A 26969-nucleotide genomic window follows, 5' to 3' on the forward strand; every position below is an offset into this window, starting at 1 on the left:
GCATTTCAGTAGACGCTGAAATGCTGTAGAAATAACAAACAGAAATCGATCTCATGTATAAGTCGAGGGCAAGTTTTGGGGACCAAAGTTAGGGATTTTGGTAAGACCTGTGGATAAGTTGAGGATAAAACTTTGAGGCTCCTTAGGTCCATGGTGGCTCTTCAGCGTTTCCCTACAGTGGACAGAGACTGTTTCTGTCACAGTGAGGAAGCACCAAAGAGCCCCAGTTGCAGCCATTTTTTTCCTCTGAGTGAGGTTAAATAGTCACAGGTGCCCTCTGCCCCTTCAATTCTGCCAAGAAACCTACTTTTACAGTAGACTCTCCCCAGAATGGAAGCTTTTTACTGCTGGTCTGTCCACAGTTGTCTGCAGTGGTCAGCTTGTCTTCTCACAGAAGGTGAGAAGGTGGTGGTGTGTGTGTGGAGAGTCAGTTGGTGCGGAGCCAAAAGTAAAAGGAGCTAAGGCAGGGAGGGAGAGAAAGTGTGTGTGTTTGTGACTGGATCACCCTGCACTCTGTCTGCTTCTAGCAGGTACAGGGGGAAAGTAGGAAGGAAGGTGTATGTGTGTTTGTCATTGAATGAGCTGCCAACATCGGCATTACCATATTGACACGTATACAAGTCGACCCAGGATTTTGGGGTCAATGTTTGGGCATAAATTTCTTGACTTACAGATGAGAATATATGGTAAATCTAGCTCTGCTCCAGGTGAAGCCAAGAAAGAAAAAAGGGAAGAGTCGAAGTCTTGTGTAAGAGTTCTTCACATTGTGTAAGAGTTCTTCTCTGCATCGTCCAGAAAATGGCAATAACTGTACTCAACTTCAGCAAGCATCCAGTGTCAAAGGCTACTTTGAATGTGGATACTATATATTGCTAACCAGCCATAAACAAGGATTCTATTAGGTAGAAGAACAAAGTTTAACCGGGTAATAATGATAATCTTAACAATTCTCTGCACCTATTTAAATTGGAATTCAAGCTACTAACTTCACTGATCGCCAGATCACTGGCAATGGAGTATCAATGGTGATATTCCATTGCCACCATTGTAATCATCAGCCTACCACAGAACACAAGCAAACCTTCAACCTACTTGTCTATACCAACCTGGAATCAGGTGGTCTACTTACAAGTGTGGAGCAAATGTAGGGTGGGAGGTAAGAATGCCATAGTGGGAGAAAGCCCACCACAACATGGTTCTTGAGCCACCTGTGGTTTGGAAACACTGTACTGTACCCCTCTGTGTTATTGACTCAGGCACCATCAACAAAACTAACTAGGAAAATTGGCTTTTCGCATGACAGCTATTATAAATGTCCTTCTACAAGGGAATTCTTTCCAGCTATGTCAAAAGTGGTGTCTTAGGAGAAAGCATTCATTCAGTACTGAAGGTATACCAGCTTCAAACATGGAAATTTTGGCTAAATTAATTAGCTGTCCCAAAAGTTTCAGCAATACTGCTTGAGGTTTATTTTAGTGCCATTCCTATGTAGGCCGTGGCCACAATGTACAACCTAAGCTGCTTTAGTGGTGTTAGTGGTCAAAGCAGAGTTGAACTAGGAACATAATCAACTTGGCAGTTTGGATTCTTCAGCAGCTTTAAGATTTTAATTAACACAAACAATTGTGCAACAAAGGAGCTGTGGAGAAGACTGTAGCGTGAAAAGAAATATGGTACAGCTGATGTAATCTACATGAAGTAGAATCCTCAAGTTTTGCTAAAAGTAGATAACAAATGCAAATATAGTAGTCCACCCTTATCTCCAGTATTGCTTTCTGAAGATTGATTTATCCATGGTTAGTTACATTCTGAAAATATGCAGTCCTCCCCTATCCGTGATTTTTTTGTCTGTAGTCTGTTACTGGTAATATTACTAGTACAGGGATTGGTACTATCCGTGGTTTCAGGCATCCACTAGGGGTCTTGGAATGTATTCCCTGGAGATAACTGGAGTGAGGAGTGGCGGGTACTGTACCTATCAAAGGTAATTACACCCTTTTTGAATTCTGCCTGAAATTCAAAGCCAGAAAGGAACAGTTAAGGTGCACAGAGTTTACTGAAAGGTGCTGTAAAAAGGGGAAGAATTTAAGGAACAAAAACTTTATTTTTTAAAAATTAAGTTTTAAGACTCAAAACTGCAATTTGTGAAGTCATAATTCATAAAAAAATAGGTAAAATGTTGCTTTCCAGCCAAAGTGCAGTAGTGTACAATTCAAGGTAACATACAAAATTTATTAAAAATTACAAAAAGCTCATTTTTTTTACAAAATATAAGTTTTAGTGTATAAAAACATTGTCTTTCAATAATTTAGTTTTAAGTTTAGCACACAATGTCAACATCAATTTGTAACTATTGTTCTCCCAAACCCACACCAATAAGCTCAATCCTTAGTGTACCACTTTTGTCTGTCTCTACCAGTAGTAAGCTTCTGAAAGTGCCTGGTGACACTGGTTTGAATTGGACTGGTAAATTGCAATAGTGGTGAGATCTGTAAGAGAGAAAATAAGACGTGAGATATTTTTCACAACCTGATTAGGTTTTATTGAGACTTTTGTAGAAAAGTTGGGTGTACAGCTATAAGCTTTTCAATTCTGCATGCTTTTGACAGAAACACAAAATGTTATCTCAACATCTAGCTGGAATTTTACAGTCACTGGCATTGTACCTGCATACGGTGTTCAAACTGGTGAGGAAGCACCACTGTGCCCCACTCCATTATTTCTGAGTGTTCGATAACTAAAAATCTAATTGTTTTCCATAACAGTCTCCTAAGAGCTTTTAGAGGAAGTCACCACTACCTTTTATAAGATGGTAAATGACAGGATATATAACTATTAAAATAAATATTCATTGTGAGCTTCTCTGAAGCTTCTGTAAATAAGATGGATTATAAATGGAAAAACACATTTAGTCACTTCTTGAATCCAATTTTTGTTTAACAAAAACTGTATATGTATACTTTTATGTATACTTTTTACATTTTTTAACCTCCTCTCATATAATTCTCATTCTATTACCACAAAATAAACTTCATATTATTATTGATTCTGAGACAGTAACAACTGATAAGCCATAAAGCAAACTGAAGCAGTTCACACTGAAAACTAGAACTTGTTGTCTGTTTTATTATAACCCAGATTAGGATCTCCAGATAGGTTCATTCACCTGAACTGTGATTAAAAAGATTAAAGCTTCAGAATATAAATTTACTGACCTCAAATTATAATGGAAATGCTTGATGTAAAAAGGTTCTCTTGGATTTTTGAACTTTAGCTGCAATTTAATAAGAAAGTATTTAGAAGATACACCTTACTTTATTCATTTAAAAATGCACAATTCCTAATGGTAGAGCAAAAATGTTTGAAATGCAGGTTTGAGAAATAGATTTATTGTAAGTTTGGTCACCAATCAGATCATCACTGTATCTGTTTCAACATTCCATTTCAAGTTTAACCCTCACGTACTAAACTAAGTGTAGGCAAAGAAAGAATTGCTGAGGCAAGATGACCTAAGAGACCAATCAGCTTTATTCAAAGACATGTCTGTGTTAATTTGAAAAATCAGTGTTGTAGCACCTTTGAGACTAAGTGAAAGAAAAATGGTAACATGAGCTTTCACAGACCTGAGTCTAATTCCTCAGATGTCTATGAGGAGGTTCTCAAGTCTGCAAAAGCTCATGCTACCAGGTTTTTTTAAGTTTCAAAGGTGCTACAAGATCCCTTTGCACACCAGTCAGCTTTAGTCTGAAACAGTATGTCTTCCCTGCCTGGCTCTGAGCAGCAATGGGATGAAATCCAATAAATATGGATTTCACATATCACCAGTACAGAAAGTATGGGGTCACATGATTAGGATTGTGGTTGTGGTTATTATATTCCTAATTCCATTGTCCCTTCCCTTCACATCCAGGGAAGAAATTTGATTTTTCTTGAATGACACCCACCTACTGACAACTGCAGAATATCCTCTCTGCTTTGCTGTATCATGGTTCACTAAAAATTGTCATTTGTGGAACCTTTTTCGTCTCAGTGTTTTATGGTGGCTGACAAAAAAAGTGGCTCAATGGCAAAAAAGAAAGATTTATTGAGACATTTTTTTCTTCAGTGTTTTTGTTTTGATACAGGAGAAAGAAATGGAGGAGCCATTATTTCAGATACCTCATTTGAAACATTCTAAAGCATTCAAAACTAGAACCTGGAACGGTGCTCAGAAACAAATTGGAAGCCAGTGCAGTTGGATCAAATTTCTGGTGATATATAGATGGTCTTTAAAGAACATGCAAGGCTACCTTCTTACTGCTTTACTTTGCACTCATTATAGCTTCTGAACATTTCAAGGGTAGCCCCATATAAAGTGCAGGTACATCATTTTAACTGAGAAGTAATTATGACAAGGGCCTGTTACAGACTGCCAAAATAAAGCTGCTTCAGGTCTCTTTGGAGATATGCTATTTAAATGATGCATGAGTCCTAAGAATCCAGAAGCTGCACCAAAGCTGCACTCCAGTGCTTAGGAATGGAGTGTGGCTTTGGTGCGACCTCCGGACTCTTAGGACCCATGCATCATTTAAATAGCATACCTCCAAAGAGACCCGAAGCAGCTTTATTTTGGCAGTCTGTAACAGGCTAAGGATCAGTTTGGCTAAATGTATTTTCCCTAGGAAGGGTACAGCTAACACACCAGGTACAACTGGGCAAAGACACTCTTAGCCAAAGATACCACCACAGCTTCCTGTGACATTCATTTTTAAGTATTCGTTGTATTACTAGTAAGATATTATATCAGCGCATTTTGCCAATTTACCTTATTTATAGAGGTAGAATAATTTCGTATGCTGATTTTCAGTGTGCTTGATTCACCAATCCTTGTTGGAGGAAATGTATAAACATCTTCTTCGGCATATACACATTTCCTGATTTTGAAACAGAAAAGTGAAAATATTGTTAAAAAATCATAGTCTTGGAAATATTTATAGCAATGTTTTTTACTACTTTAAAATGTGGGGAAAGCCAAGTTCTGAAGCCAAAATTTTCAACACCTGCAATTTCAAAATGTCTGTTCTGTAGGGGCCCACCAAACCATATCACTATTTACTTTCAGACATCTTATAAAAGCTCATTTTACAAGCAGATAATATTGGTGGGGCAAGTTCTTGTACAACTCCAGATTTGATTTTATGTTCTTAATTATGAACTGTTGAAGTAAATGAATCGTTTGATAGAATACAATGCAACAAATCCAGTAATACTACCCTTCTGGTACATCTCATGGGAGGTAACTGAAATTTCACAGAAATAGAAGGTTTATACGGGAGGTGTGGTTCATTAGTATAGAAATCTACTATCAGTCAACCTTAATGAAAGTAACTAATGTTTTCTGTACCACAGCAAGCATAATTTCTACATTGCCTTTTACAGCATTCCATTCTGAAAAGTATTGTGTACAATAGCATGAGACATTTGAATGAAGGTTAGACTATAGATACCTGCATAATAAATGAAGCAAATTTCACTTTACTTCATGCACACCCAACCATGTGAGAGAAATATATGCGTAGAGAAAACAGACAAGTATGTATTTGTTTCTCACTAAGCTGAGTCTCTACTGTATGTTCTTTCCTACACTGAAGCAAAGTTTGCTTCATCTGTTGCATCAGTATTCTAGTCTTCTTCCAAGGATCCCAGAACTAAGTAACAGGTATGGACAAAACCAGGATAAGAACAGAGGGATTGACTAAATAAAACTCAATATGCTTTCAAGGTTTTGCACTAAATGTGTTTGATTGTAAAGTGGGGGTATTCAGAGATATACTGCATTCATATTTTTACACTGCTTGATCCTTAAGTATTTTTAACACAATATAATCTCATACCATATTCCTAAACAATGGCCATTGCATTACTTGAAATTGATTAGAATATTTATTTATTTATATCACACCTTTGTCCATGTGTGGGACCCAAGGCTTCTCATAATAATTACAGGCTTAAGAACTTTGAACAAAGTATGCATCTTACTGTTTCACTATCAGAACAACAGGACCAACTAATTGATCAAGTGTTACCAAAAACATCATAGTGTTATACATAGCACAGCAGCTATTGCTATTTCATATAATGACTATAGTACAATACTGTGCATCTGCTGCAATACCATCAGATAACATGCTATACAGCATATGCTTACTACGTTTAATGTGTTGGTAAAGAATGAGTGCACAGAACATTTATATTATCTTATTTACGTACCAGATTTTGTTATCAAAGGTGTCTGGGTAATCTATTCTTTGGGACACATCTCGAACACTAACTTTTACTAAACCAGCTGGAGAAACTTCCTTTTTGAAAGCTTCATTCACCAAGATACCCTGTCGAAATAAACATCTCACGTTAAATATTTATCTACTCAAACACCGGTGTACAGTTTTATGTAGACAATGAAGTGTACGAGAGCCAGCATGGTGTAGTGGATTCCACTCAGCCATGGAAACCCAGTAGGTAACCTTGGGCAAGGAACACTTTCTCAACCTCAGGGGAAGGCAAAGGCAATTCCCCTCCAAATAAATTCTGGCAAGAAAACTCAGTGATAAGGTCACAAATAGTCCTTGGCCTTCCTCCATCCCATTCTACCTCTAGAGGGAATAAGAAACTTAATAACTTTAAGGATGAATTTACTCAAAGAAAAAAAAATCATTAAAATACTCACCATTCCACAAAACTGAAGCCTATGCTTGTCCTTCAGGTGAGGGTTGTGAAGTGGGTGACATTCAAGATCCCAGAACTGAGAATAATGTCCTCTATCTCTAGGCAAAAAAGTGACTACAACCTACCATGAAATAAATATATAATTGACTGAATTAATAATTGTAGAGATGCTGAAAGTACTAAGTAACTTAATGGCAAATAAAACTACCTCAACCAGACATACGATCAATTTTTAGAACTATGATAAAAAAGGGCAAAAACAACAACAAAACAACATGTGTTGTTTAACCACTGACAAAATTTGTGCTATCAGTTTAATACTGTTTCAAGTCACTTAGAACTTTCAGGTTAAATCCGTTGTAAGCGGCAAAGAAAAGGAAACCATGGTAATAAACTTGAAAAAAAGTACATGGCATTGATTATATTACTCTGGCTATAATCCTTTTCATGATGAAAATCTGTGGAAAGAAATTATTATTGAATAAAGATTACTAAGTAGGCTGGAATAAGAGCAAATCAAAATCAAAAGGAAACAGGACAGCTTGGAAGTAAAGGGAGAGATAATAAAACTTGTTTAGCTGGCAAGGTAGGATAGAAAAACTGAAAGGGCAAGAGAGTAGTCAACAGACATAAGCGAAATCAAATTTGGGGCTCGTGCTTTGGAAGCTAGTTCATGGAGATATAACCCATGTGATTGTGGGTTGTGCCTCTGCAGCATCCAAAGAACTGATATCCCACATCTAAATAAGCAGCTGATACTTGATTGTATTATTTTATTTGACACAATATATACGCAACAAAGTTGTAAAAAGTAAACATGAATGCTGAAGACATCTATGTTCAATTATCTGTAAAATATTCACACATGAATTAAGAAAATATTTGCAGAAAATGGCCTCATTATTTTCAAGAAGGGCTGCACCCAGAATGCATGTATGTACATAAGTAAAAACTCTACATATGGTGATGAGAACCATTTTTTTACTACAATCCTGGTACAAGGGCTCTTCTTGCTGAATGAGAGCAGTCCTGATCCAGGGCATGTGGCTCACTGCATTTCCTACCTGCCTAGTTTATCCTTCTACCTAGCTCTCAGAGACTGTTCCAACATTTGGAAAGATCACAGAAACAAAATTAGCCTATCAGATGAATGGTAAGGCTACATCCACTTAGGATGTATTACAATGCAAAATTAAAGCAATTTGACACCACTTTAACTGTTATGATTCTCCTACAAAATTTTGGGACTTATCATTTGGCGAGCAAGCAGACATCTCTGACAGACAAGGTTGAATATGTCCCTAAACTAGAAATCCCAGCATTTCTATACTAAACAGTATACTAAATAGTAGTATAATTATAATAAACAGTAGTATAATCATATTCAATTTACATTTCTTACAAGTTTCTTATGACAGTTAAAGTAGTGTCAAATTGCTTTATTTCTGCAATATGGAAAAGCTATTAGTACTCAAGTTAGGCCCGAAATAGACGGACCAAAAAGAGTGGCTTCCAGCTATTTCGGGGGTGTGGTGTGCACATGGTACATGCCCCCGGATCAGCCAGAAGCCACTCCAAGGCTGCCTAAAGCAGCCCAAAGTCGCTGACAAAAGGAGCACTGAAAGAGTTCTTCTGCTACTCGCATATGTGAAGATGGCCCACTTTCAGAGCTGGCTGTGCAGTCACCATGATCCCCAGCCAATCAGGGGCCAATCAGATCCAGAAAACCAAAGCTTAAAAATCTCTGACATGGGAAACAAAGATAATAGGAAAGCAGCCAAAAGTCAGACCAACAGCCTATAATCAATAGCACTATCAACACCATAGTTGTTATTAATTCAGCTGTCTCTGGTGGGGCATCAATCAGAACACCGACTCAAGCTGAATCCAGAGAAAACGGAGGTACTCGTGATAGGTTCCCCTGGTCCAGGAATGGCGGTGGTTCCACCTGTCCTGAACGGGGTCACGCTCCCCGTGAAGGACTCCGTGCGCAGTCTGGGGGTGCTTCTTGACTCGTCCCTTCACCTGACTGCTCAGGTGAATGCGACGGTCAAGAGCACCTGTCATCAGCTTCGGCTTATTCGCCAGCTGCGCCCATACCTGGCCCAGAGGGACCTTGAAACTGTAGTACATGCTCTGGTAACCTCGAGACTGGATTTCTGCAATGCACTCTACATGGGGCAACCCTTATACCAAACCCGGAAGCTACAAATGGTACAAAACATGGCAGCCAGGCTGGTCACTGGTACTTCCAGGGTCAGCCACATTACACCGGTGCTAAAAGATCTGCATTGGCTGCCGATCTGCTTCCGGGCGCAATATAAGGTGTTGGTGATGACCTATAAAGCCCTAAATGGCTTGGGCCCAGGATACCTGAAGGACCGCCTCTCCCCATATATTCCGTCCCGCACCCTCAGAACATCTGGGCAGCAACTACTTAGGGTTCCCGGGGCCAAGCTTGTCTCCACTACCAGGAAGACATTTTCCATCGCCGCCCCGGCCCTTTGGAACACGCTGCCCATAGAGCTCCGCTCGGCCACCTCCCTGGCCCAATTCAAAAAGGATCTGAAGACCTTCCTTTTTGGCAACGCATTCCCCAACTAAGTTGTCCTACGGACCTCCTTCCTCCTCACTGGCAAGAGGACCGGCTAACTCGGGGCTTTTCTGTTTTTTATTGTAATGTTTTTAATGGTGTGTAATGTTTTTAAAATGCTGTAAACCGCCCTGATCTGAGGAAGGGTGGTATATAAATAAAATTTTTATTTATTATTTTATTATCTTTCCTTAAACCAATATTTTGCAGTGGTGGTTGGATCTGTTGTCCGTTGGTATTAACATGTTCTTACCAAACAGCACTCAACTTCCCCATTTATTCTACCTTTTAACACTGTCTGCCAGCCATATGTCCCAGAGATTCTGACACCAGTTTGGTATAGTAAAGTGCTTTTAACTGTTTTAATCATTATTTTAGTAATATTCATATTTAATTCTTTTTAAAATTTTGTAATCAATATTTTAATTGTCTCTGTTTTTTAAAGCCACCTTGGATCCCATTTTGGGAGAAAGACAGGATATAAGTGCAATAAATAAATAAATGATAAATAAATATTACTCCTCTTTAGTATATTGTAGACTTGAGCCTACTTCCTCAGATGTATCTAGATTTGGAAGAAGTAGGCTCAAGTCTACAAAAGTTCATGCTACCAAACTTCAATCTTTCAGTTAACCTCAAAGGTGATGGAAGATCCCTTTGCATACTGATTGTCCAGACTAACATGGTTATGTCTTTGAATTCTATAAGATGCAATGCCAGCTATCCCATGACAATATTACCAATAAAAATTTCATTTTATAAATTAAATTCCGAGTAAAATGCCTTGCACATGGTTGAAACTAAATAGTAATATAACCCTATTATATTTATATTTCTTACAAGCTTTGAGAAGCTGAATGAAAGAGCAGCTTCATTTTATATCCATACAATTGTCTGGTAAAGACTAAGGCTTTTGGACATTAGTGGATTTTCCTTTAAAGGAAAAAAATTAAAAATGCAAAGAAATAAGATGCATACAAATAAACTTACTTTTTCTTTTCCATGGGCTTCAAGAGTACCAGAAAGAGATGAACACTGAAAAGCAGTATATGTAGCTCTATATACTTCTCCAATTTCATCTACACCCTAAAAAACAAAACAAAACAAAAAATAAACAAAAACCCTGCAATTAATCAAACCACCTTTAACCAAGGATGAAAATTTCAGTCTATCCTAGAGGCTACCTTCACATAAATGAAAGAAACATGTGGCCCCATTTAGACAACTAATGTTCAATTTCTGGACAACTAATGTTCAATTACTAGCCCAAAAGAAAATGAGCATTCAACTAAAGTGTCAGTAAAGACTTCCAAAGCAGAATAAACAATTATTTCTAAATGTACTAAATTTATTTTATAAGCTTGCTTTCCAGAAAGAATAAGACTCTAGCTGCTGTTAATGTCAAGATAGCTCCATTTAGGGTATAATGTGGACCCTGGCCCTTTGAAAACCATCTCTTTTTTCATATTTTCTACTCACCTTGACATAAGGTGGTGCAAAAGATGACAAATACCATTTTACATTTTCATCTCCATTATTTTCAATCTCAAGGTATTTCTCTGTAAGGAAATATATATGTAACAAGGCAAAGATCACACACACTATATAGAAAGCTGCACCAGTTATACAAAACAGCCAGCACTGCTCTCCCCAAATCTCTGGCTCTGAGTTGCCCTGGGGTGCACTGTCATATTTCAAAACTTAATTCTTGCTTCTATTATTGAATACTCTGTTCTGTTCTTCAAATCAGAAGAAATAGAAAATAGGGAGGGGGAGTCATCTTTATACAACTCTTCAAATGTACTGCCCACTTCAACAGATGTTTTCACAATCATGCTGCCCATGGATTGTGTTTGTACCTACAGGCCACTCCCAATACTTTTTTTTTGCTCAAAAATGGTTATTGCTACTCATAGAAGTCTCCAAGAGAAGTGTATCAACTTTATAACAAAGTATATGTATACACCCCTCGCAGCTAGCTAGCAGTATATAGTTGCTTCACCTTGCATAAATCATTTTATGGGTGCTGTGTATTTTCTAGAACAAAAAAGGTGGTCAAGTCTTATTTTAGTTGCAATCCACAAGTGACAATTTTGATTACCATATTAAAGAAAAACAAGCTAATACAATTTTCACTACTACAATATGTTTCACTACTACAATATTTTATCTACCAATCATATAAAAGACAGAGATTACCTGAGGTTTCATCACACTTTGTCTCAGGAAAACACACAGATCTACTCTTTACTTCAAGTTTTGTTGAAGGTGGCTTTTGAAGTGGTCGCATGTGAATTACAGGAAGCTCAGGCTGCTGAAAGTCACCTACTCTTGTAACAGGCAAGTCTTTCCCAGATTGCTTTTCAGAGGCAACTTCCCGAATCTGTACTCTAAGAAGCTACAGGGGGTGTGGTGTGGGGAGAGGAGGAGATCAACACATTTTTAATATGAGATGTTAGAAATTTACTTTGAATGTCCATTCTTGTATGTAAAGAAGAAAACAATCACTTATGGGTTACCTCCTTTAATTGCACAGTGAGGCAAGAGTCTCCTGATATTTAAAGAGCAGAATCTGGTTCTTACCTCTATTCTTTCCACAGCCAAGCTAAACAAGTTAAATAAGTCTGTAAGAAAAGTAACCAGAAAGATGGAACATAGCATAACTAGACACTTTGGCAACTAACAGAGAAACAGTGTGCCTCCAATGAAGGTGAGTACAGATGTATCCTACTCTGCATACCAGAATGGTCTTTCAGTGTAAGTCCCAAAAGGAACCATTCACTGAAGGGATATAGCCAAACTAGAAATTCCCAGATAGGAGAGTCAGTTGTCTGAAAGAATGCAGAGGTAGCACTTGGTGCAAAACTCTCCTGCCATAGGCAGCCACTATGGAGTGAAAGGTGCCCAAGTACTAACCAGGCCCAACCCTGCTTAGTTTCTGAGGTCAGATGAGATTGGGAATGTTCAGGGTGATATGGTCGTTGGCATAAAGCTATGTGGACCTGAGCAGGAAGCACAGTGAACTGTGGGTGGAGTAGGATGGAAAGTACTAAGTACTTATAGGTGGTAAAATACAGCCTGCCTGTAAGCAACCTAGCTAGAGTACCGAGATTGGTTTTTTACCCTAAGCAACTGATAGAAGGGACAGAAAAGGTGCCTACAGCTGTCTAAATGAACAAGTCCTCTAGATATAAATCCTGTGGCCTCCTGTGATGTTTTTTTCCCCCGAGGAGCATGAGAAAGAGAATGAGACAGACTAACAGAAAACAGCAGAAGAGTGAATTAATTGTTGGCCAAAAAAAAGAAAAGAAAAGATTCAGAGAGAGCTCTTACATGTATCTAGTGAAAAGTGAAAGCCATCACAAAATGAATGCTAACTGATGGAAGCATTGGAATAGGGGTGGGTAACTGGAGGATGGTGGGGCCAATTATCACTCTTGTACCCCTCTGGTAGGCCACATCAATGCACAAAAGCCCCCAAATCCTGTTAAAGAAAAGGTGTTTTTTTTAAAAAAAACTCCAGATGATTTTTCCCATTTGCATGCCTTAGAAATGTGCCATAACCCTCCAAACGGGCTGAAAAATAAAACTAAAAGCAAGCAACATTGCTTCCTGTTTCAATTTCATTCAACCCTACAGCTGGCAATTTTTCTAATTTTTTCTTGATCGCTTTCCATATTTTATTGTAGTTTTCAAATAGATATTTTCAAATAAATATTTACAAATTAATATTTTCAAATAAATTTTCATTTCTCTTTGTAGAAGAACAGATTTCAAATCTTAGAGTAACAGCTTTCAAAGGATTGGAGATTTAGGCGCGTTACAGACCGCCCCTTTGGGGCGGCCTGTAGGCGCACCTTTCCCTGCCGGATCGGGGCCTCAGTGGCCAGAGCGGCAGCCGCTGAAGCCCCAATCCACCGCTTTCCGGGCTGCGGGGAAGCGGCAAAAGGCCCCTTCCCCGCAGCCTGGAAAGGGGCGTCCTTGGGGCTTCAAGCCCCAAGGACACCCCGCAGTGGCGGGGAGAAGGAGAAAGGGGCCGTTTGGCCCCTTTCTCCTTTGGTCCGCTGGGCGCAGCCGTCTGAAGGCTGAGCCCAGCAGACCAAACCAGGAAGGAGCTCCGAAACGGAGCTCCTTCCAGGGTCGCGGAAAGGGCGCCCTAGGCGCCCTGCCGCGACCCCAATACGTCACAACCACGCCGCCTCGTTTGGAGGCGGTGCAGCCGTGATGTATCGATGACGGCAGCCGTGTGGAATGGCCGCTGTCATTTTGTGCGCGCACAGCGCGCACTAGGGTTAGGGCAGTGCAGAAGCACCGTCCCATCTTAACCCTAGTACGCGCTCCGCGCGTACTTTTAAGCCCGTGTGTAACGGGCCTTAGTCACGTCTTTGAGAACTGTGTGGAAACTTCAGGTTAGAAAACTACTACATATCCTTGTGTATAAGTCAACCCCGTGTATAAATTGAGGGCAGGTTTGGGGGGCAAAATCATGGTTTTTGATATGACCCATGAATAAGTCGAGGGTCAAACTCAGGGGCATGTAACAAAGCATCTAAATGGAGAGAAAAAAAACACCACTTCACTCCCTTCTTCTCCCTCTCTGGACCTCTCCCAAGGGTCACAGTCTGGGCATGCAAAATGTGGACACAAACCTCCAATTCCCCCCCCCCCACACACACAACTTTCCCCAAGGCTTCTGGCTTGCAAAAAAGGGGGGGACATAAACCTCCAATTCCCCCTCCCTTTCCCACAACGTTCCCCAAGGCTTCTGGTTTGCAAAAAAAAAAAAGGGGGGGGGGAGATAAAGACCTCTGATTTCTCTCCCTTCTCCACAACTTTCCCCAAGGCTGCTGGCTTGCAAAAAATGGGGACAGAAACCTTCAATTTCTCTCCTCTCTCCTCCCTCCCTATGGCTAGATGACTTCTAGTCTTAGCAAAAGGTCCATGCTGCTTGTAGAAAGGAGAAAAGGAGATACAGTAGAAGACTGTAGATTGCCTACCCCAGAGAGTGAAATTAGAATTCTCCTAAAGAAATTATAGCAACTGCTGAACTAAGTTTCCACATAAGCTAGTCTTCATTAAATAAAGGCATAGCAAAAAACTGGGGACCTAACATAAGAATATGAGCAAATGTAAAACATGGGGTCAAAAATGGTCTTCCTGAAGTGAAGAGATGCTCCAAGAAAGAAAATTTGATAAAATTACTTGCCTATTATTTGAAGATGCATAAACTGGCCATTTGGTTAAAGAAATAAGAAGCATCCATCCCCCTCTGGTGTTCATTTACATTTGTGCTAAAACAAAATAGATGGATCTGGTGTGTGGTGTAATAAACAAGCTTCATTTATATACCGCTTCATACCACCTAAGCAGTGTCTAAGCAGTTTACAACTGTAAGCTAATTTGCCCCCAACAATCTGGGTACTCATTTTAGCAACCTCGGAAGGATGCAAGCCTGATTCAAGCTTGAGCCCTTTTGCTGGTCTTGAACTCACAACCTTGTGGTTTGGAGTAAGTGGCTGCAGTACAGGCATTTAACCACTGCGCTACCAGGGCTCCAAATGAGAAGCAGGCTGAAAATTCTTTCTGTAGAAGCCAGTAAACATCAATTGCCTCACTCTCTACAAATGCAGTTCCCTTGGACCCTGCAGAGGTGCCAGTGTGGATTAGCACACAAATACTGAGAGGCAGCCCCATATCCAACTGATGCTGTTCTGCCATGCTAATGCAGGGAGCAAAGGAAGAAGGGGGAATTTTCAGAATGTCCTTCTCACTGAAAGAGAGGAAGATGAAGCATAGGCATAACATCCTGTTACCAAATAGCTACAATAGCAGATAAAAAAGAAGGATGCAGTGAAGATTATTTGGGAAGGGTTGTTTTCAGCAACCTTCATTTTTGGAGTAGCCTTTTCTATAACAGCAAAGATGTTTAAGGATAAGGAGTATGAGGGAAACATAGGACAGAACAATTACAGGGGCCACCTCCCCACTTGACCATGGATCTTCAGCAAATCATGGTCTCTCAGCTCCAGAGGATGGCAATCACAAACCCTCTCTGAAGAATCTTGCAAAAAAATACAACAAAACAAAACCTTATGACAGGTTCTCCTTAAGGTCATCATATGTCTGAAATGACTTGAAGGCAAACAATACCCTCCCCACACTCGCATATATTTCCACAGAAACACATTTATTTAAGCTGCTTACCTTTTGTCCACCATCACAATGTATATAAATAAGGCCACTCCATGGGAATATAGATTTATTTTCTGCAAGTGACGGGTTTGGACTCACATGAATTGAAATGCAGCTTCTAGAAATAGAGTTCACTATTAAGTTCAACAGTGAATTAGAATACTTCAACCTCTTTTACTCTGGAATATTCCAGGTTTTCTGGATCATCTCTCATCATCACCAGCCAACATTACCACTGCTTACAAATTCTGCAATTTGCACTCCAAAACGTTTAGACTGAGGAAGGCTGGCTTACATCTACATTAATTTTAAAATGCAAGTGAAACTAACAGTGTTCCTAAAATTCCATTACCAAATCTGCTTACTGTACTTCTGGAGCTTTTGTACACAGTATAGGGCATTTTACCATTATATTAATGTTAGAAGAGGAATTGCAAACCTAGCCAATCCACAGATCTGGCTACATAAATGGAACAGGCAAAGTCTTGTATTGATGCATCATCCACCATTCATCTCTCATGTACTGGCAGTGTGCTTAATTTTTTACATCTGGGATATAATACTATTGGAAACCAAACATCAAGTAGAGTGTTACTTGTATGTGGAATTTTTGACAGGCTGCAGTGTGTCATCTACACAACATATGATTATCATAACATGTCACATCTAACTGAATTCCACTGTCTGCAATGAAACCATTTGAATGGAGTTAACTGACTCTTAACTAATTATATTTAATTTTTGTGCTAGTCTTAAGTATTTTAGTTGTTATGGGCAATCTAAATATTTTTGCCACTGTTAAAGATCAGGCAACATGTTCACTTAGGAAGAAACATGCCATCATGGAGACAACTGAAAGCACTTAGCAACTAAAAAATATTCCTTCTCCCTTTATATCTAACTCTCATAATACCATGGAACTATGGGAATTAAAAGTGGACCTATATATGTTTTCAGAATTAAGTCTCATTGAGGTCAGTGGGGCTTACTGACAGGTGTCACATGTATCAAACAATGTTGTTTAAAGTTCGTGAATAATGGATGTGCATACCTTGGTTCAATAGTTCCATGTTGAGGTGTTACAGTAAGGCAGTGAGCAGGCCATGATAGCTCAAATTTCAACCATCGGCTTGAGTTATTAGTGATTTGTGCATATTTAGTAACTGTTGTTCCACCTTTTAAAATATGAATTGCATGAATTCTCAGTATTTCTTATAGTACTTGCATTATAAACTAATATATGCATATCTGTAATGACATCAATTAAATATATAAAGAAACTGTTTAACTTTCACATGCATTAAGCAAGGGGTCCTTACTACAGGGAATAAGCATGTACCACTATAATACACAATTTTTACTTTCTGTGAAGACTTAATGATCATCAGGCTGTCAGGAACAAATCTCTGACAATGTAAGGTCCTAAATACAAACAAATAAACACTGGAAATTTCCATGTGTAAAATTCGGAAGCTATCTCTACTACAGAACCATGATTAATTTCCTAATAGAACTGAATAATGAATATCTGTAATCTCTATCAGTTCATTTTATTATCACAAATCTAAAGAACCAAAAGAGACAAAGATGAGTAATTTTATTAGGTACTGAAAATATTTGCAGTTACTTACTCTGAGAAGGAGCTGTGAGAATTAGAAATTCAGACTGAAGAGTCCAAGTGTCCTGAGAAACAAGTTGATTTTCATCTATGCTATGGGTAGCCGAAGATAATGGACAACCATGAGGTCCTTTAACAGGCAGTACATCCAGAGTCATACTATTTTTTTCAGGAATACTAGGCCTATAAAACAGTTTAAGAAGTTATTGAACATCTAACTATTGCGAAAGAAAATCAAGAAAAACAGAATTTAAATACAACCTAAGATTCACCTTCAAACTAATTTTCTATAACAACAAACATTCTCTACATTTAGTTAGTAGAGAAAAGGGACATTGGCTCTTACCTGTGATATGCCCATTTCCAGTAGATAAGAGCCCCATATCCTGTAATTAGTTTGGGTTATGCTCTTCCCACTCACTCCAGATAGGCAGAAAGTAAAAAGGGAGACCTTCTGGTGACCCTGTGTGGGTGGAGCTAACCCTAGAAGGCCAGTCCTAGAACTGTAGAGAATTGGATGGCATCAGAGACAGCCAGTGAGCAATATAGCTTGCTCCCAATAGGGAAGCAGTACAGTGGACCCTTGTTATACGCTGGGATTTGGTTCCAAGATCCCCCGTGTATAACAAAATCTGTGTATGCTCAAGTCCCATTAAATATAATGACATAGCAAAATGGTGTCCTTTATAAAAAATGGAACATCAAGGTAAATTTATACGTTTTTGGAACATTTTCAAACCGTGTATGCTTGAATCCGTGTATAAAAAAATCCGTGTATAAGAAGGGCCGACTGTATGTGGATATGAACCATCCCTAACCCAGCACCCATGAGGGTGGGCCAGGATGTGGGGCTCTTATCTACTGGAAATGGGCATGTCACAGGTAAGAGCCAATGCCCCTTTTCCCAGCAGATAAGACCCCCACATCCTGTAGTTTGGGATTTACCAAAGCTGATCTAAACAGGGCGGGTGGTACTGGCCCTTCAGTGACATAGGTTTGAGCACCTGCTGCAAGACCCTGCTGTCAACAGCAGCCTCAGCCAAGCCAAGCTGTCAAGCTAGTGGTGCTTAACAAATGTGTATAATGGCTTGCGTGTGCCACCCTGATATAGGTATAGGACCAATGATGGCTAGAGGTGCTAATGCTCCTGCACTCTTTGGTATGGGTGACTTGGTTTATGGTGGTAACCTCCCAAGGATTCAAGGCAGGTAGAAATGCAGGGCCAGATCCACCTGCTAGGCATGGAGGCTGGTGCCTTCTTGCCCACAGAACAGGGCTAAAAAGGGAACAAGTTGGGTGTCAGAGGAACGAAAGCTGTTTCTCCTCTATGAGTGGGTGGCTCTCCAGCATGGTGTATGTTTTATATTCTGTCCTGGGAGAATGAAGGAGAGAAGACTGGGGGGATATGATTCTGAACTCTGAGGAGGTTAGAACTCACCCTAAGGATGGGGTCTGGATCTGGCAATTGCCATGGAGTCAGTTGAAAAGTGGATCCTTGTTATACACTGGGGTTTGGTTCCAAGATCCCCTGTGTATAACAAAATCTGTGTATGCTCAAGTCCCATTAAATATAATGACATAGCAAAATGATGCCTTATAAAAAATGGAAAATCAAGGTTTGATATTTGAAATTTATACTTTTTTTGAACATTTTCAAACCGTATATGCTTGAATCCGTGTATAAAAATATCCATGTATAAGAAGGCCGACTGTAATAACATTTAGATGCTAGTGTGATAGCAGGACCCCAGGCTCAGACCCCCTATGTTCCAAAGGGGCAGCAATCAGGAAGGGCCCCAACCAGGCAAAAAGGTTTATAAAGATCTCCCTTAGGAACTAAGACAGTCAGCACCCTCAGGACCATGTATAAATCCCAGAACAGAAATTGTGTTCTGTAGACAAAGAAAGCAACAGGTCACCTGATGCTATCTCATCCTGGCCCCTTGCCTGTGTCACAACAGTGAGGTTATAAGTGAAGTCTGTTTATGGCTGTGGTGGCCTAACGCACCGCCCATGTCTTCCTGGAAGAATTTCAATAAGGAGAAGACTGAGGGTTTCAGGGAGTCCTGAAGGACATACATGGTAATTAAAGTGTTATAGAACAGTGTTTCCCAGGCTATCTGGTCTGAGGAAACAGCAACTGTTTACATTGTTTTATGGGAGTTTAACAGGAGTAGCAGATCTGGTCAAGGGACTGCCACTTCAACTAGTATTTGTATAGAGAGATGTAGAGGGACCGGACTCACCCTGAGATTGGCAAGTATGTCAGGCATGGGTGCCCTTTGTTCAATGGCCCAATCTTATTTCTCCCTTACTAGTCAGTCTAGGGAAAACAGAAGCTAGTGATCCCAATGGGGAGAAGAAGGATTTCCAGTTAAACCTCCAGGGTTTTAACTTGTCCAAAATGTGGATTATGTGATCAATCAGAATGGAACCTGATCTGATCTGGACCTATGCCAGCATCTACCCTATCACTGATCACCTTGTCAACTGGTGATAGCAATTAAGGTGATATTAAGGTGATTTAACTTGTAGCAATGAAGACTTAGCACTCTGAAAGAGGAATGTTAATGTCTGACCACCAACTAATATTTCAGAACCATGTGCATTTCTTTACAGGAACATCTCTGTACCTGTGTAAAATAAGGCTAATTTCATGGTTAAACAAGGGGGAGACTGGGTTAACCTTTACCTCACATACACTGTTAAGTCCATGCAGAAGTGTGGATGCACTCTGTGTTAATAGGGCCTGTTGTTATAATTAAGTCTGATTTCATCTGAGGAAAAACTTGTCTAGAGACTTAAAAAATCGCCCAACTCCATGTAGCAAATTATCATCAACCTATAGGAAGGCTGAGGGGTCTCCCGGCTGAATGAACTGCTGATTATGGAGTCATGAAATGGTAACAGAGGACTTGGCAAGGATAACCTTTTGGTATCTAATTTTGAGGGGAGAAATTTCTCCACAAAAAGATCTGTCAAAGGAAAACAAACTTAAATTTTAAATAGTACCGTGGGCCCTCGGTATCCACTGGAGTTTGGTTTCAGGACTTTACATGGATATCAAATCCATGGAAACTCAAGTCCCATAAAATATAATGGCATAGTAAAATGGAGTCCCTTATATAAAATAGTAAAATCAGAGTTTGGGTTTTTTGGAATACACACACACACACACACACACACACGGTGTGGGTATACAGATGGCTGGCTGTAAGTCCCTGTATAGAGCTATATGATATATTAGATCTCAACATGAGTGGTAGCAGAAAATATGGCATAGGCACTGGGAAGTCCATTTTTCCAGCCTCAGAAGAAGGCAGTGGGCAATGGTGTTGTCTGGACCAGACCTTGCCATGAAAACCCAGTCAGGGATAAGATATTCACCCACACAGTGGCTAACCTTATAACAATAGTATGCAAAGGAATCTTGTAGCACCTTGAGATCAACTAAAAGAAAGAGACTGGCAGCATGAACCTTCATGGCCTTGTCACAATAGGTCTACCAAGCCAGTTGAATGGCAAGCCCATCAGCAGGCATTCTTATTTAAAATGCAACTATTTAGACTAGGTAAGAGGTAATTGTGTTCTTTTTTTTTCCTGGCAGATCCCCTCAGGGTTCTACAGGATGTCTGCATGGGATTTAAAAAAAAACCCTTAACAGAAAAACCTGATCTTCATTTTTTTGTGGGTTTTTCGAGCCTTCACAACCTGATCTTATTGTTTTAAAACACTCATGTGGGGGGGGGGGGCTTTCTCCTGGGATGAAAAAGAGGCTGTTTGTCTGTTTATTTTAGAGTAAGAATTTTTGTTAACCCCCTGTATTCGTGAGAACCTGTTATAGTAGTAACTATCTTTTTTTGGTTTCTTGCCTTAGACCTTTGACCATAAAGTGGAGCTTGGCTGGTCACATTAATCCAATATATATATCACCCCATTTGTGATAATTTTCTTAAAGATCCACTGAGTGTCCAGAGGAGGGAAGTATTTTTCTCTTTGTCTGAGTCTCCCTATTTATTAGACTTTAAACAAATCTGTATTGTTAAAGGTTATGGTCTTATTGAGAAGTGCTAAGGCTGACACCCATTTGCACAAGGGAGGATAATACCAGGTGCTCATCTTGTGTCTTAGGCTATCCCAGCTAAGGCAAAAAGGCTATGGCCCTAATGCAGGCAGGGATGGAGGCCCATGAGGAGGGAAGAAAAGTCATGTGGCTTTTATGGCTAGCCCTCTCCCCTGTTTAATTAGTTTCCAGGCATCTCTGTCCTGGTAAAAAAGAGAGGGAGATGAGCAATGAGACAATCCTGAGGAGAAAAAAATATAGTGGAGAATCAAATATCATGGGTTAACAGTAATAAAATAAAGACCAGAAAAAGTTAACCAGTATCTTTTGTAAATCTGAGCCCCCAGCCCTGTTGTTGTGGGGGCTCTCCCCTCATTTATTTGCCCTATTAAGGGAGGCTGCCTGGGCAGAAGTTTCTTCCAGGCAGTGAGGAAACTGCTCCTGGGTTAGCAGTGACTGAAGACCATTCGTAATCATGGTAGATAGCTGTATATGACCTGTAGTGTAGCCCTGATATTCACAGGGCATTTTGTTTTATTTATGCTTGAAACAGCCTCAACTTCAAGCTGGGGTTCAGAAGCTTAGCCCTTTCAATCTCAGGCAGGCTTTATAGTAGCCTGGCTGCATTATAGAAGCTAGCTTGGTCTTCAACTCCCTTCCCACTTGCATAAGGTAGCTGGGAAGGGCAGAGGGGGCTGCTGTGGAACATGGCTCTCCATTTATCTGAGGTATGTCTGGATTCTGAGAAAGGATCATCTCTGATGGGAAGGAGAGGCCAAGAGCCCCAATTGTTCTCCTTAAGAGTGCCACTGTATGAGGCAGCGTAACATGGATATAAATCCTCCTGCATTCCCTCCCCCCAAAAATGGGGGGATGGACACTTCTAAGGATGGGGAGAGAGTTCCCTACACTCCCAATTGTGTTATGCTGCCTCATACAGCTTTTGGCTGGTCTGTCCTCTGAACCCTGGCCCTAAATGGGCAGGGCAGAGATGTTGAGAAGGGAAGTTTCCATAACTTCTGGCCAGTTTCCTCACTGATCCCTGGCCCTGATGGAGGAGGTGATGTGGAAAAACAGAGACATGGAGGGGATACCCCTCACCATCTGTTCCCACGGCTCCCATGTGCTGTAAAGCTGTTTGTCACTGTAGTGGAGAAGTTGCAGGGCAACAGCAAACACATCCTACTGGAGTGATAGGCAGGACAAGACTGGCCTTCTAGGGTTAGCTCCACACATGTGGTCACTAGAAGGTCTCTCTATTTACTTCTTGCCTATCTGGAGTGAGTGGGAGGAACATAACCCAAACTAACTACAGGATGTGGGGGTCTTATCTACTGGGAAATGTAGCTTAGTTTTAGCTACAAACTTGGCTCTTATAACCTAGATTCAGATTTATAATTTTTATTTAACCACAAACTGAAATCTTTAACATTACCAGGACAAAAGAACTTCTTGACAGTGTAACAACAATACGAAGGGCAAATAAGCCATTACCTTTCCAATCCCACATGATGTACTGAAGATGGCTTTAGATCATGAGCCTTACTTGTGAAGGCATTAACAACAGAAAGAGTAATCCTTCGCATATTTGTGAAAAAACACTGAAGATCATTTGAATGTTGTGGAAGATCATATACTAGGGGAAGACATTTAAATTAAAAGAAATTAATCAAGTCAACAGCACTGTTTCAGACTGAAATACTGTGCATTAGTCTGCCACTGGTCAGCAAACAGATGGATTATTATTTCTTCTAATTTAGTAGGTTTTCACTGCACCAATCTAGAATGTATTCTCAATCTCTCCAAGGCCTACAACAGATCTATGGTACAACCAAATGTTTATTCATATTCCCCAGAGACTTTTGGGGAGCATGACTGGCCATTTTCAGGCCAAACATGGGGTGGTGATGGTTTAGGGATGCAACCTTAGCCTGCTTCCAGAACAACATTATTCTTCCATATATCCCACTGAACTGAATATGAGTACTGGCAACTATAACCTCATCACTGCTCCACATGCACTTGGTATCTCTTTATACATTCAAGTCTTATTTTAGAGAACTAATAGAAATGTGGGTTAATTCAGTATTAGTGTTTTATTGATCGTATTTTGTATTATTGTATCATTTTACTGATGTAATCCCGCCTCAGTCATTGGGAGAAGTGGGAAATATAAATAAACTTTATTATTATTATTAGAAGGGTTAATTTGCATTATTTCATCAGAAGTTTACAATGCATGTTAAAACTTATTATCTTAACACATCAAGCAAGTATAGAGAATTACTTTTAGTTTTAAGCAGTTTAATGCCTGTTATCATGCTCTCTTGACAATACTGTGGAAAACTATTTGAATCTATGAGGGAAAGAAATACTACAATTAACCCCAACCATGATAATTAGAACTATGTTTTAGTTCTCTATAGGCTAAAGGAATGATGGATTTCATCAAAAATTACCTACTCAGTGGTTTCAAATAGAATTTACTTCCCAGTATGTATGCTTAGGATAAAAATTAGCTATGTGAATTGAAGTGGTGAAGTAGCCATAATACCAAAATTTTTCAAAAGCTCACTAATGATTTTACAAAATTTAATCTATGGAACAGTTTGTACACATGACTATCTACTGTTAACTTTAGCCGAGTTATATGACTATTGAAGCCTTCAGAGAAATTATTTAAAAATCTAACTGAAAGGTAGATCAAATTCAACTGTCTGACAGTTCAAATGCAACTGAATGAGAATTCTAGTTAGCATGTGTGGAATCATACTATGTAAAGAGGAGGAGAGACGAGCTGTAGAAAGGGCAGAAACCATAGTAGCAGCAGTAGCAAGAACAGTAGCAAGATGATCTGTAACTATTGTTACAAACAGCTTCCTGGATCTTATAAATGGTAAACAAAGTGCTTAGAAAACATTATAGGAACATGAAGTGGTGTATCTCAAGCTTACACAATTTAGATACAAATTGGGGAAAAAAACCTAGCTCAGTTAAGTACGCTTACCTTCTGTCACCAGCTCTTCCCCAGGGAATTCCTCATCAAACTTCACATTTATCACAGGATTATTAGCAGGAAGTATTTTTTGCACTTGTGCTGCATTATGCTGTATGACTCTGAGCAGACAATTTTAAGAAGATTTTAGGTTTCCATTAATCTCATGAAAAAGTCCATAAAGATGCTCAGATATTCAGTAAACACTTGTTCTAGTGAATCCAGCTACTTAAAAGCATTTATATATGGTATCTGAGTGTGCTTACAAGGTACAGCTAAGTAGATCATTCCCCATTATGCAACTGTAATGCTATCTATTTATCAAGCTTCCATCTAACATCACTTGATACAACCAAGAGAGAAAATAATTCCTCCATTTTCCACTCATAAATGTTATCCCTACAGCTTTCTTAAGATTCCTACCAATAGGTGTCTGGCTCAGATGTCCAGCACGCAGGTGAAATACCTGTGCACCTTCTACAAAAAAATTAAGCAGGAAGAATCTTACTTGAAAGTCTCTCTGATAACACCAACTACTCCTGAATCCTCTGCACATGCTGGAGAATTCAGGAAGGGGGAGGAGCATGTGACCACTATGTGACTTGCTAATCATGATTCATCCTTCAGCACTACTGAGAATGTAACTTTTTTATAGCCCAAGACTGTGCAAACTCCAGATTTTCTATTTTTAAATCAGACCTTGTGGGTTTAACCAAGCTGAGGCAGCTCTGAAAGAAGTCTAGGACAGAACCAGTTGTAGATACCTTCGATATCGCTGTAAATCAGCCTTACTTAAACTTTTTACCCTTGAGAAACCCTTGAAATAATCTTCAGGTCTCAGGAAATATCTGCATAAAAATTATTAGACCTACAGCTCAAAAATGTTTATTTTTCCTCCAGTCATGATCTCTTGCTGAACCTCTAGCAAACTTTTGCAGAACCTAAGGTTCCAGGGAACTCTGACTGAGAAATCATGCTGTAGACTATGCATCAGAATAATTTACTCATATAAAATAATAGTCACATCACTGTTATAGTATGTCACAGAAGAGGTTGCTCACCTATAACTGGTTCTTTGAGTGGTCATCTGTGACCGCACACAAATGGGATCTCTGCAGCTGTGCAGTACAATTTTCAGAGCTTCTAAAGCCCTGCCGCCTTCCTCTGAGGTATATATCTCACTATGCTCCTCCTAGCCTTACCTCTCATCTAGGATATATAATCTAGGAAAGAGTGTCAATGGAACATTAGCGGGGAAGACGGTTGGGTTGTTTGAGGTCACAGATGACCACTCAAAGAACCATAGTTACAGGTAAGCAACCTGTTCTTTGTGGTCTCTGTAACTCACACAAATGAAGACTGGCAAACTACAAGCTACAAAGAAGTGTGACTGTGATGCCACTGATGTGAAAAAGACAGCTCTGCTAAAGGCCGCCTCTCTCTGAGAGCAATTATTCAGCCTGTAGTGGGAAAAGGGAGGGGTGTGTGTGTGTGTGACTAGGATCATGGAGTGACACCCTAGAAAGCAGTCGAAGTTGATGTTCCCCCTAGTAGAGTGACTTCTGATCTGAGGTGGGGACCATTTGTCTGCCATCTTATAGGTCAGGCTAATCATCTGTGACACTCACTTGGAGAAGTCTTGAGGTGCCATCAGGAGACCTTGCCAGTGAGGTGAATAGCAGATGAAAAGGCTTTGAGTCTTATGTAGCACGGAAGTCCAATGAAAGGGGAGTGGCTTCAACAAGGGTGAGATCATTCTGAAAGGAATCATACCTGATGTTTCCAAGGGTCCCGAAACATTTTCTTGTACTAGGGCAGCTTGAATTTTCCCTGGAGGTACAGCATGCAATGCTGAGTTTATTGGAGGGATTGTTTGGGTTCTGGAGTTAGAATGGGCTGGGTACCTATCTACAGCCAGAGGAAAACTCTTGGTATCTCAGTTTGAAGCAGAAGTCAGGCTGTTGGAGGCCAAACCTTTGGGCCATAGATATCATCTTATGGGTATGCTCCAGGCGTTCATCTGTGATTGAATGAATGAGGCCCAGCTCTTCAAAAGGCAGGTGTTTCAAGCCTGGGGTGATAGGCCTGAGAAGTGCAGCTAAACACGGCAGCGTACAGCTATCACTCCTGCTATGGCTTTGCCTCGACAGTCTGTTAGGTGGCGAGCTGAGGTCATCTGTTGAGTCAACAACATACGGGTGTGGATGGCTGTGGTCACCCTGTGCTCCTTTTCCAGAAGCTGATCTAGAAATGGTCAAAGTTTGTCCCAGAGAAACTGCTGGTACGTTCCCATGTAGGCACTGTAACTGGTTATGCAGAACATTAGGGAACAGGCTGAGAAGAGCTTACAGCCCATCACATCCAGTTTTTTGCCCTCCTTATCTGAGAGGATAAAATGCAGATGCTGGGAAGAGGTGGACTATGCAACATCTACAATTATAGGTTTTAGGTGCTATGTGAGTCACTTGCAACGAGAATCTACCTGGCAATAGAGGGATTCTATGTTCTTTGAGGTAGAGGGAATCAGAGAAGGGGTAATCGATGATTTGCGTGCCATTGGAAGAAGATACCAAAGGGGAGAAAGAGAAGGTAGAGACAGAGATTCATATTGAAATCTTTGGTAAATCTGGTCCTAAATCTGAAACCTGGGCTATGAGGTTGAGGTATTTTGCCATGCAGAGTATTTGATCCACAAAAGCTCATACATCATTTGGTGGGGAAGGCAGGCCAGGCTGTCCCAGGTGAGATTCTAGTGAGATTTCTAGATATTCAGCATCAAAAACAGTGGAGGCACGATCATTAT

The 26969-nt window shown here is 40.0% G+C and overlaps 1 protein-coding gene across 7 annotated transcripts in view; it reads right to left on the minus strand.

Annotated features, from left to right (window-relative positions):
• Window positions 1-2084: 2084 nt before the first annotated feature.
• LOC149317180 (centrosomal protein of 192 kDa-like) overlaps window positions 2085-26969 on the minus strand; it is an 82925-nt gene continuing 58040 nt past the window's right edge. For 6 of the 7 annotated variants that reach the window (XM_089516983.1, XM_089516979.1, XM_089516981.1 and 3 more), the window contains 13 exons: window positions 24179-24288; window positions 22666-22807; window positions 17122-17291; window positions 16542-16665; window positions 15503-15608; window positions 11498-11696; window positions 10778-10857; window positions 10289-10384; window positions 6707-6826; window positions 6250-6368; window positions 4805-4913; window positions 3216-3274; window positions 2085-2489 (listed from right to left, as the gene is read on the minus strand). In XM_089516983.1, the coding sequence (XP_089373109.1) occupies window positions 2351-2489; window positions 3216-3274; window positions 4805-4913; window positions 6250-6368; window positions 6707-6826; window positions 10289-10384; window positions 10778-10857; window positions 11498-11696; window positions 15503-15608; window positions 16542-16665; window positions 17122-17291; window positions 22666-22807; window positions 24179-24288 (1573 nt within the window). In that variant the 3' untranslated portion in view covers window positions 2085-2350. Of the gene's footprint in view, window positions 2490-3215; window positions 3275-4804; window positions 4914-6249; window positions 6369-6706; window positions 6827-10288; window positions 10385-10777; window positions 10858-11497; window positions 11697-15502; window positions 15625-16541; window positions 16666-17121; window positions 17292-22665; window positions 22808-24178; window positions 24289-26969 lie in introns of those variants that run through there. The other variant, XM_089516986.1, reaches the window with a different exon arrangement.

Source organism: Sceloporus occidentalis, unplaced genomic scaffold, assembly GCF_023333645.1.
Source record: "Sceloporus occidentalis isolate IW3139 unplaced genomic scaffold, rSceOcc1.0.p SCAF_3, whole genome shotgun sequence".
NCBI classification, from domain to species: domain Eukaryota; kingdom Metazoa; phylum Chordata; class Lepidosauria; order Squamata; family Phrynosomatidae; genus Sceloporus; species Sceloporus occidentalis.